Source organism: Gymnodraco acuticeps, unplaced genomic scaffold (assembly GCF_902827175.1).
Source record: "Gymnodraco acuticeps unplaced genomic scaffold, fGymAcu1.1, whole genome shotgun sequence".
In the NCBI taxonomy this organism is placed as follows: domain Eukaryota; kingdom Metazoa; phylum Chordata; class Actinopteri; order Perciformes; family Bathydraconidae; genus Gymnodraco; species Gymnodraco acuticeps.
The window spans coordinates 190,354-202,359 of NW_022991835.1; the positions used below are offsets into that span (position 1 = coordinate 190,354).

The 12,006-nt window shown below is 41.0% G+C and overlaps 1 protein-coding gene across 3 annotated transcripts in view; it reads left to right on the plus strand.

Annotated features, from left to right (window-relative positions):
• Positions 1-11,078, plus strand: part of pip4k2aa (phosphatidylinositol-5-phosphate 4-kinase, type II, alpha a) — a 29,931-nt gene extending 18,853 nt beyond the window's left edge. Inside the window, exons 6-11 of one of the 3 annotated variants that reach the window (XM_034199804.1) lie at positions 142-180; positions 3,486-3,593; positions 6,240-6,353; positions 6,485-6,725; positions 6,973-7,076; positions 7,198-11,078. In XM_034199804.1, the coding sequence (XP_034055695.1) occupies positions 142-180; positions 3,486-3,593; positions 6,240-6,353; positions 6,485-6,725; positions 6,973-7,076; positions 7,198-7,278 (687 nt within the window). In that variant the 3' untranslated portion in view covers positions 7,279-11,078. Of the gene's footprint in view, positions 1-141; positions 181-3,485; positions 3,603-6,239; positions 6,354-6,484; positions 6,726-6,972; positions 7,077-7,197 lie in introns of all 3 variants that reach the window. The other 2 variants (XM_034199803.1, XM_034199805.1) reach the window with 2 other exon arrangements.
• Positions 11,079-12,006: the final 928 nt, after the last annotated feature.

The following is a 12,006-nucleotide window of genomic DNA, read 5'->3' on the forward strand; positions in this document are numbered from 1 at the left end:
AGCCATTGCCTAATAAGGTCAGCTTCTGTGTTCAGACATGCCCACGGGTAATGAGCATCTGCCGGAATGAGTATAAGTACAGTGGTAAGGGAAAGACTTAAACAATTATAATAATAGTCATTTCCTTTCTTTTGTTTATAGGGTTCCACTGTGGCACGAGAGGCCAGCGATAAGGAGAAGGTACAGTCACCTGTCGAGAGCCGGGGTCCGCTGTTACACACCCACAGCTTTAACCTTCAGTAGAGGAAGGGCATCCTAACCTTTCATTCATGCTTTAAAAAGACAACAACAATAATAATTATATAAACTCAGAGTGCTACCATTAAAAAGAAAGTTAGTAAGTCCAACTAGCATAACAAAGGGTTAGAAACATCTGAGAAAAACACATCAAATGAAAAAAGACAATCCACACCGCTAGCGTGTCACAAAACTGATTTTCTACAAGCGTATCGGCACCACATGTGTGCTGGACACAAGACAGGTGAACTAAATAACTGCCCTGCTTGGGTTATAGATCGTGTAGCTTACTCAAAGGCTGTTTATGTCCATCAAACAGGCTGCTGTCCTTGCAGCCTCTGAAGGTGCATTGCTGAAAGAACAGCAGGCTCTGATAACATTAGAGGTCAGAGTCGGTGTGGATTGAACAGATGGACACTTTTTATAGCACTAAGCTGATGATAAATTAGGAACAAGGTCCGTTAAAAAGTGTTCAGAAACACTGGTATGTTTTATTTTCTCACAAATATACTTTTTCCTGATTTGATTCCCCGTCCATTGAAAGCCATGCTGACACTTAGAGAAGCAGAGAGAGAGCAAACTGTTTCCAGTGGTTTGAATTACCCACACAGCTTCAAACTATTCCAGGCTTACTGTCATCACCCAAATGGCGCAACTAACGAGTGTTTAGTCCCGTTGTTTCCCTTTGCGCGGGGATGACAGTAGCACATATCCATCTCCTTCAGTTAGCACCTACTTCATCACCCCATTCCCCTTCTAGCCCCTGCACGCTTTCTGTGTCTCTTTAATTTGCTTCATCCCCTCTAACCTCGCTTCTGCTCTTCCACCAGTTCCCCTGCCTGCTGTCTGTGTGAGAGAGATTGAGGCGTGTGTGTCTGTGTTGGGTTTTATCCTATCAGATGTCTCGTGATGTTGGGTAGTCCTGTGTATTGTGTGTTTTCTATGTAGCTGTGTATCTGATTGTGTGTGAGTGGGCAGTATATATAAGCTTTTCTGTGACTGACAGTGATGGAAATGTTGCTGTTTGTGTGAGACTGGCTATTTTCGGTTCTTGCTCTTGGCTGAAATCGTGCTGCACCTGATGGTTGAGTGTGCTTCCTGTTAAACTTGTGGTAGCAGATATAGGCATTTATAGATCTAAAAGTCTTTAACTGATGGAAGTGGCCGACGGCGTCCTGGAACACTTTGACTTTGGACCACTGTTGGTTTGACCTGTCAGTATTGAAAAGGGATGCTTGTCCGAATTGTTCTCCACTCGTTGCTCTTCCAAGTTATGTCTGACCGTGGAAAAAGGTTTTTACATGAGAACAGTTTCAATAATGACCCACAGGGGTTTGAACTTTCCACTGCCGGGCTTTACAGGGGCTTAATCGTGGGGCACCATGCAGTGAGGCATAAAGAACTTCAGGGAATCCCCGAACTAAATATAACCTCCTGTAAATGGAAGACGAAAAAAATGGGGTCTAAACCGAAGAATGGAAAAAAGCAGCTGAGGGTTTAAAGCGCACGTAGAGCTCCTGTGACCTAATTTGTCTGCGGCTTCGCTGTGTCAACAGAACTCATTTTTGTTAAGCTTAAATCATGAATGAAAAGTACCACTGACTCTTAACTCACAAATGAATGTATTGCTGTGGGAATTCTGTAGTTGTTCCTAGTGAAGTGCACCTAATGCAGTTAGCATTGTATTGTTTTACATGTCAAAAAACACGCAGAATGCAAAATACAAAACACAGTACGTGATCACACACACACCTTTGAATGTGCACACGTTCTCACCCAGCTAACAACAGGCCTCAGACACACAAGGCTCAACCATCAAAGAGGAGGATCTGATGAGACGTGCAGGTTTCACCACATGAAACACCTTTGTATATATTACACACACTTACAGACATGCTTAAATTAATCTGCAGTTAACTACTACAAGTGCTCAGTGGCAATAGAAATGATGTCTTCCCTTTCCTGAAAACATTTTTTTGTACTTAAATTCCAGTATGTGAACGCTAACACTACTTTATATTAGTAAAACACTCACACACTCACTTCAGACAGCTTGTATAATCAAGAAGAGGGTACATCATGCCAAATGAGAGATAACATGAGTTTTTCAGAAGGTACAGTGTGTGTGTGAGAGGAAAAAATAATTGCTTTACACCCACACAACCAACAAGCATGGCAGGGTTCTCTCTTGACTGCATGCCCGTCTCCCTTTCATGCATGGTTTAAAATGTTTTTTTGCATCTTTTTAAGTTTACTTTATTTCTTACACATTTCGATGTGTATGAACACCAACTCCATTCTGTTGCACATTGTGAACATGTTCAGTTTTACCAACATGTGACATGTATTTTTACAAATACATTTGCGGTTCTTCTTAGAAGCTGCTGTCTTTCTGGGTTTGGCTTTCTGACACATTTTAATGTACAACATTTAACCAGGCAGATGATCAGTGGGTGTACACGTTCGTTTTTTATAGCCCAATCTGTCAATTAGCTTTCACTTAGGCAAATCATATCGTAAAAGTGAGTTTATTTTACTTTCATTGCAAAAGTCATTTAGGCCACTAACCCACAACGTAGCAAACACAGCTGTAGGTGAGTCATGCGGTATTTGTCATGTGACCTGGAAATAAAGGTTATGTTTGTAAGCTGGTGGTCTTTGGTTTGTGGAAAACCACTCGTCTCTGCCTGTGGGGGCACATGGCTTTAATGTGTCCGTATGACTGAGTGTGAACTGTGTTGCTATTTTATTAGTAGCTCCTTATCCACTTCGTTGAAAGCCCGTAGAAATAGTACCACACCTGAATAGATGTTTGTCAGAAGACATAGTTGTAAATTACTCAGTTTTCTTGCTCTTGGTAGTTCCAGCTCCTAACTCCTTTAGAGTAGCGCTGCAGTCTGCTTCCTTCTCTACCAGGAAACAGTTTGAATACCAGTGTAGGCAGACTAAAGTCGTGCTACATTAAATATAAATAAAGTCCTATTGAGTATAATTCTTTTAAAATGCACTTATTTGCATTGTCATGGGACAACACTCTTAGACACAGTTGCAAAAACATTGGAGAAAATGTAAACGGACCCTTCGCGTTCAAGCCCTTTCCAACCCTCTACCAATTTGAGAAAACAATTGTGTGCTGTAACATTTTAAACACTTTGCCTTTACTTCCAACTTCCTTCCTCCCTTCCTCTCTCCTTTCTTCTCTCCTCTCCTCCACCCCTACCGACCCTCCCTCGCTCCCCCTTCTCTAGCAGCCGCCCCAACCAGAGGATGTGCCCCCGCGGCCCAAATCTGGTAACGTTCAGCAAAGGCTGCAAACCCTTCGGATTGCCACGCGCTTTTACTGCGCCATGAAACACGTAAGAGATGTAAGGAACCAGGGCTCATATATATACCAGGCATGATCTATTAAAACAATCTTTTTTTATTATTATTTACTGTACGGCCGAGCATTTTCGTTTCCTCGTCCTCTCCAAGCTGTTATTTAAAGTCCATATTTTGCACACTCTCCATCCATCGACAGTCACCTTTTGCTCAGCAAGTTCGGTTTAAGTTTGTTTTTGTTTCCACCATTCACTCAACGGCACCGACATGTTTGTGAAACACTGGAGGGCGAGAAGTGAAGCAGTGAGGTGACGGCGTGAATGGGAAGGACACTGCTGAAATAATTCAGGAACCAGAGTTGGAAAGAGAAAGTACATACTTACATTCCTGGAAAGTCACATTATTTCAGAGGGGGAACTTCCTTGCTTTGTTGCTATTTCTAATTCCAAGTTTAAAACTGAAACTAGGTAAGTTACACAGAAGTCTTCTATGTTCTGTAGTGGATAAGCAGACAGCATTGATCACAGCAGTGTATGGAAGTCATCAAATCACTGAAATGGTAAACAATATGTTCTCAAGCCGTTGATAAAGACGGTGCATCCCATTGCAGCTGAAACACTTTTTATAATGAAAGTGTATTGAGCAGTAAATGAGCTGGTGTTTCCCCAGGTTTGTTTCATGTCTGTATTATATTAGCTGGTCATTTGACCACAGCTAATATGACTGGCCAGTTTTCTTATTTTAAATATATAAAAGCCTCCCGAGATAATGAGCATATTTAGAATCGGTATGGCAGTAATCCTTGAAATGCCAATTACCTCTGTCTCTAGTTTTCGGGGAACATTTTCTATTCTATCAAAAAAGTGTAGTTTCTAAATGGGTTTTATGTATGTTGCTTTTAATAAAGGGACACAAATAGTTTGGTTATCAAAGCGAATATTTGACACAATCTCGATGCAAACTATTTGCAGCGTCCATTAAGTTTCGGTGTTGCAGAAATCCTGCATCACTTTGTTCTTCTGAGACGGCGTGAGATCAACATGGCCAGCTGGCAGGAAGCAGAAAATACCTTTTACTATTGTTTTTAAGCTCTGAGAGAATTCACCTGTCACACAGCTTTACAACCCGCATCAACTACCCACCCTCTCTTCCTGACTCTAATATATCTTTCTGTTTTTCTACTTACTACCTCAGCGTAGTGCACAACTCAAGAGTCAGACACATTTCATTACTCTCATAGAAACCTCTGCATGACTGGGATAAAGACTTAATGAACCGGTCTGACTCTGTAAATAAAGTTGAGATTTAAAGTGCAGAGATGGATGAATGTAAGAGATGATTTGGTGACAGACCTGCAAAGAACTTTAACCGTGATGTTCACTCTCTTCTCAGCCTTATGTTGCGTCTTCATTTACTTTGTATGTTGCATCTATATTCAGTCGAGCAAGTTGTCCATCCCATATTTCTTGCCAATTGGAGGTCCATGTCTGTTAAAATATGTGCTCAAATGTCCTATTTGTGAGATGTATTACCATCTGTGTGAAGGTGTAAGTGTATGTGTGTGTCTGTGTGTGTTGTCTAAGCTCATTGTAGTGCTGCTGCTCTTCTCCTGCTGCTGTAGAGACACTGTAGCAGCTGATCTGCTGCTGATCTGCTGCTGCTCCTCATGTCCTGCTCTCCTCCTCCTCAGCCAATCAGAACTAGGCCCCGTCCCTCCTCACATAACACCTCCTCCCCGTACTGGTCAGAGACATTAATCCCAGTAGAGCGACTCCTAAATAGGAAACTCCTTGGTTCTGCTGAATAGAGGGAATGTACAGAGTTATAGAAGTAGTTTATACTAGATGCAATCCACAGTTTAGTTTCCGAGAAGCATCTTAAATGACGGGGTGCTTTTGGGAGAGCAGCCCAGTGCCAACAAGGACGTTTCATGGCTTTGAGTTGGACGTCCTTTTTTTGCATGACACAAAGAGTGTGGATCCACCACATGCATCAATAACGCTTTCGAGACTTCTGTGCAATGTGCAAACAACATGATATGTGCCCTTTTGTTTACCTTTCAATGAAAACAATGAGAATTTACGCAAATAAGTGCATGAGGTGGATCTGTACCCTGCTGTGAGCATGCTGCATGTACAGTTGATCACAGACGGCCTGTACTTTGTCAGACAACTCATTTTACAAGTTATATGTGTTGTCTTTGGCAAGAGAGGCTTATCTGAAAAAACACAGGCTCAAAGTCTTATTTCTACCAACGGGTTATTTCAACATGCAGGATGTCAGGCAGATCTATTGTGAACACTAAGATTAGACTTCATCTTTGTCATTAGGCATTTAGAAATACCCCTTTATTCATATAGATGAACTATGTTTAGTCCTGTGTAACATATCAGGTATATTATTAATGATATCTGGGTGAAATGTATGAAGAACACTGATGCCGGTGTTATTCCTTTAAGTCAATATTTCTAGTCAAATGTTGACCTTTTATTAATATCTAAGGACTTAAATGTGTCTGATTAAATTAGCTTAATATTTAGGACCACTTTCTCTTTTTATCAAAGATTTGAGCGTCAGATTTCTGTTGCATTTTTCACCCAGGTCTCTCAGGTTCAAGCCGTCTGTTGTCGTGTTTTTGACTGTTGTTTATTTGGCTGCTAATCTCCAATACTAATGGGCAGGCCAAGGAGCTGCCCACCTACAAGGACAACGACTTCATCAATAACGGACAGAAGATCCACATTGATGGGGAGAACAAGAAGATGTTCCTGGAGAAACTCAGGAAAGACGTGGAGGTATGTGTTCATCCACATTACAACACACACATTATATTAGTACATTTTCTATTTCCACAACCCTGTCCTTTTTAAACTATAGCTCTCTTTTCCCTGCTTTAATTCCCTCTGCCATCTTCCCTCGTCCTCAGTTCCTGGCCCAGCTGAAGCTCATGGACTACAGTCTGCTGGTTGGGATCCACGATGTGGAGCGAGCTGAGCAAGAAGACGTGGAGAGCGAAGACAACGAGGCCGACGAGGAGGGCGAGAGTGACGGAGGGGGTGTTGGAACGCCCCCCGACAGCCCCAGCAACACCCTGGACAGCAACAAGCCTCTGTCCCCCGGAGAGTTTGATCCCACCATCGACGTCTACGCCATCAAAAGCAATGACAGTGAGTAGCTGCATGTGTTTCATGGATTTATACAATGTTAAATCCAACCTGTGCAATGTAAAGGACTTATTCAACAGCTTAATAATATATAGAGTACTGAGAGCTCCCCCTGCTGGGTGTTGTTGTTCACACTTGTGTTTTAACCTTCTGCTGTCAGAAGGATTTGATCCTTTTTAACAGCACCTGATGACATTCTGCAAAAATAAAATAGGTTCTCATCCAGGGTGCCTTTTGTTTTAAACCACAGCTGCTCCCAGGAAGGAGGTTTACTTCATGGCTATCATAGATATCCTTCAGCATTACGATGCTAAGAAGAAAGCAGCTCACGCCGCAAAGACTGTCAAACACGGGGTATGTGGCTGCTTACAAGAGGAGATATTTGTATATTATTGTATAGTATAACACTGACCAGAGTTACTAGATGATTATACTGCATGAGGAGACTAACGGTTGTCTCTGTGTCCCTCTACAGGCCGGAGCGGAGATCTCCACAGTGAACCCAGAGCAGTACTCCAAGAGGTTTCACGATTTCATCACCAATATCCTGTCATAGCCTCCAGGAGTGACGGGGGGCACGGAGGCACATGGGAAAGGGAGGGCAAGGGGGGAGTAGGGCGGGGAAGAGAGGTGATGGAGAGAAAAAGCATCAAGAGGCTGAATTAATAAGGTGCTGTGATGGCTTTGTATCGCTCTCCCTCTCCTCGTCCCTCCCTGTTTCTCTCTCTCCTTCAGTGGCGTGCCACGCTCTGCAGCTATAAAAAGAAAACCATCATTCGTTTACATTTAACCTCTCCTCTGTTGACTTTTGTGTTACTCTGATAAGGGTGTTTAAAGCAAGCGTCCAAGTCATTACGTTTTTTTTATATTATTTGTTTTTGTCTGTACGGTTGTTTATGTGGGAATTTGGCTTATTTTTGTATTGCCTCTATTACAACATCCAGCTCCCTGCTTTTGTTTTTATGTTGATGTTTGTTTTTGTCTTCTCAGTATGATAAGTAGGAGGGTATGATGTGTACAGTGCAGAGGTCAGATTACGGCACAAGGCTTGAGCGGGATGTAACGAGGACGGACATGTTGAGCCTCGCCTGATGCAATTGCTTCATTTCAGGAAGTGGGAAGCAGTCTTCCAAAAGGCCAACAGCCACACACCCCCACCCAAACGCTATACTCAGCCAAACAAATCTTCCCATTTGCGTTGATCCTGCATCCCTCACCCTTTAGACGCCACCCCTCCGTGTAAAGTGAAGGAGTTGATCTTCTGGGTTATCTTCTTGCCACACACTCACAACAAACACATCTCATTAGCTGATTAGTTCACTTGTTGCACCTCAGTGGTTGTCCCTTACGCTTTGTTGTGATGAAGAATCATTTAAGGGAAGGATGCGCACCGTGAAATGAGGAGATTGGAGCATACAAAGTGTTGTTTACTTGCATTCCCCCTGAATATGTCGGGCATTGTTTTCTGTGGCAGGGGATGACCCAAAAGTCTTGTGTGGCTGAAGAGATTTAAGTCACTCCTTGTTATATCTACATACGGGGTGTCAGATTGAAACATCAACAGCCCTTTACTTTCTGTTGCCATCAGCACCTTATGAGTAAATAAAAAAAATGTTGCACTTTTATTTGTTATTAGAGGTTAGGAGCTCTTGTTCTGTTACATGCGCTGCAACAAAGAGGACAAACGTGTTAGAAATCCTGATCCCAGATCCCTCCTCCTCCGCCGTTACTCCCCTGCTGGTGTTTCTGACTGTAGGGATTGGATGGGAAGACTTTACTGCAATATTAGACGGGAAAGTGGAGGAGTTCTGTTCACGGGGCTTTTGTAAAATGACGTTTACGATCCTTTTTAAAAGCTCTCTGTGGGGTTGAGGGATCTGGGATCGGCTACAGTGTGTCTGTGTTCAGGGCAGGCAGGAGACGGTTTACCTCCAGCATCGTACCAGCACACACTCAGTGTGTGTGTGTCAGTGTTCAAAAGTTGTAAAGGGAGAGACAGTGAAATTAGGGGGGAGGTGGGGAAGAGAAGAATGAACAGCGGCAGCATCGTTCTCTCCTCTCACCTCGGCTGGTATTCATCGTTGTTCGTGTTGTTGTTGTTGTTGACATTTTAAAGGTGGTTTAACTGTGTTTGAATTTGGCAGTTTTATGAATTGATGTGGTAATAATTTTTTTGTTTCTGTTTGAGGTTTTTTTTGTATATTTTGCACAAGAGGAAAGGAACCAAATGTTACGAATACGATCCCAATTAGTTGATACGGTCTTAACAAGGGAAATGCAATATACTTGTGTGTAAGTGAGAAAAGTTGTTGTGCGTGTGACGTTGTGTATCACTTTCTGGATAACCAACTAAAAGTCGTCCTTCTTGACTATTGTAACCCATGCAAAAAGCTTCCATCACAATATGTTTGTTTATCATAGAATATATTCACATTTATATTTTTACATTGGATTTTAGTCATGAAATATAGTTGTATTTAAAAAAATAAATAAATAAGGAGCCACCCTTGGGAATGAATGATGGTGCTGTGGTAAATGAAGAATGATACTGCTTGAATTTATACTCACTATAGATGTAAGAAAAAACCTAAAAAAATTGCATGTCACAGGACTAAGTTTCCTTCCCCTCTATCTGTGTTGTTCTCTTCGTGTCCCTTCACTTTAACCAGATTTGTGAGCGTACAATAGTCCCTACCATGCTTTAAATACCCGTGTTTCATTGTATACACTGTGCAAGATGTGTGCCTTTATACTCCAAAATTATTTAATTTTATATTTTGTAATCTTTTTTTTTAAACAAAGGTAAAAGGTTATTTTAATAATAGGGTGTTTACTTTGACCTGCATTATTTCCAACTTTAATTTCAACCCCCTCGTTCTTCCACTCCAGCACCTCCTGTATTGTTCATATTATTCAGTTTAACAAAACCATCTTATGATTGTGTTTTTTAACCGTCATAAATTGAATATCTGTCTTGAATTTTAATATGGTGGATTGGTTTGGATTCTGTAAATTCAAATCTGTCATTGTGATAATTCAGTGTGTGCAGGCGTCTCTACTCTGAGGCGTCTGCTGATATTAACCCCTCGTTCGTTCACGCTGGTCCTGCCTTTATAAAGAGTGTGTGTGTGGAAGTGCATTGTGATGGTGTTTTTGTCGTTCTCTAACTGGCGGCTGCTCAGGAGTCTGTCAGCATGTTCATCGCGTTTACCTTCGTAACCACAGATATCAGGAATGTGATTTTTGTTTTACAAGTTTGTCCACATTTTCACTTCCCTTCGTCGATGGAAAACACATTTTTGAACCCGGTTTATGTTCACCTGAGTTTTTGTGTCCCACCTGCTTGTTATCAGGGAGGTCATCTGCTGATAGGTCACCCTGAGTCAGTGGTTAATGGATATTTCAGTGTTCTTTCTCTATTAATGGGCTGTTTTGTTTCTATTGTCACGTAGCTCATACTGTACATAGGTTGTGTCATAAAGAAAACGGGAAATGAGGGAAGACTCATCTTCTCCTCGTCTGCTTTGCTCTGTTTGAGGCATAGCTGAGTAGAAAACAGCGCAGTGCATGCTGGGAGAGTGAGTTTTTTTCTGTTTCTGTTTTGGGAATATTAACTCTGGTGATGCCAGACTTTAACAGATGCAAATTTAAAGACGATAATAACACACTCGCTCTTTTGCTGTACTTTGACATTTAAGGCTTTTGTGACTCACGAATGAGCTCCTTCACCAAACCTGCTGCCACGGTAACTTGCCAAAAGCATCTTTCAGCAGTCAGAACTACCCACCATGAGCTTGAAGAACATTGTGTACTGTGTAATGTGTCTGTTTGTCTAAACTGATTTGTTTTTACATGCACTGGGAGATGGTGCATTCGCTGATATGTGAACATGTCCAAAGTTTTGAGAAACAACCCTGTGTTCATGTGGTGTTCAAGTGTTAAGGGAATTACAAATGCAAATGAGCGGAGGCCAGGCCAGATCTGCAGAGATGGAACATTTCCTGTGGCTTTCTAGGATTAAAACAAAAAAAAATCTTGCTGGACAACAGTTTGGATTGAATTCATTGAATTTGCATGGCCAGGAGACATCCTGCAGTCGAGCTTCGGTCTCACAAAAGTCCCAAGTTCTTTTAGACTACATCTAAAAGACTTACGCATTAGTGTATGCACGTGTGTATGTGTGAGTGTGTGTTATTGCTATCTGACAATGGTTGGTGAGAGCTCCCTTTCAGTGGCAGAGGCCAAAATGATGATGTACATTTATTGTTCTTCACATTTGACGATGATGATGATAATACACTCCATCCCATAAGCTTCACTCAAACCAATTAAAGCACTTGTTCTGCTTAACTCAAAGTTTACCTCTGATGTTTTTATTATCTGATGTTGATAAGTACCATAGTTGTTGCTTATTTTAAAATGTGTTTATTTTACACTAATGCTCATGGTTTATTTGTGTCGCTTTCATTTGGTCTTTTTTGAAGCCCTATTTTTATAAGTATTACCCTTGTGCAGTAGTTTCCTCCACAGATATATAATGTCCTCTGATATTAAAACATCCAGCCAACATTTCTAATATAAATACATTTGAAGAACTGGATGCACAAAATACCTGGAAGATGAGAGCAAGTTAGTTGGATCTTCATAATGATCAATCAAAAAACGAAAAAAATATACGTGCCACAAAGGAAATATTTACTAGTTCCTTATTATATAACGTCGCAATCGCTTTAATAGAAATAGTAAAAAACACTTAACAAAACAAACAGTATGCGTTAAACTGCTTCGTGCATAATGTCCGCTATAGAAGTGAATATAAAAGCAGTTTTTAAAACAAAGACACAGCTGACTTAAAACATGAGGTAATCCGTTTATGGAAAACTTGAACTTCCGCCTATTTATATATGTATTTATTTATTAGGCCTGCCAAACAATGAAGCCTTTGACACGCCAAATGTCAGAAAAAAAACGCGTAGGATAAAAAAAAAGCATGATTAAATAAACACTATAGGCTTCTTCATAACACATTCGTTCATGTTGTTGGCACAAACTGAGCACAAGACTTATTATTCAGATAAATCAGAGGCAGTTTCATCACGAGGAGCGTTTCTGTAAAACCAGTCCAGTTTTAAATATTATTTTTTATATTTTGCGTTCGTTCTTTATCGCCATATGTCTACCAACACAGTGCAAGGAGTCCCTTTTTTATATAATATAAATAAGGCTAACATTTCATAAATGTATTATTTTAAAGACACTTTTTGATTCAGCTTCAGCAAATTAG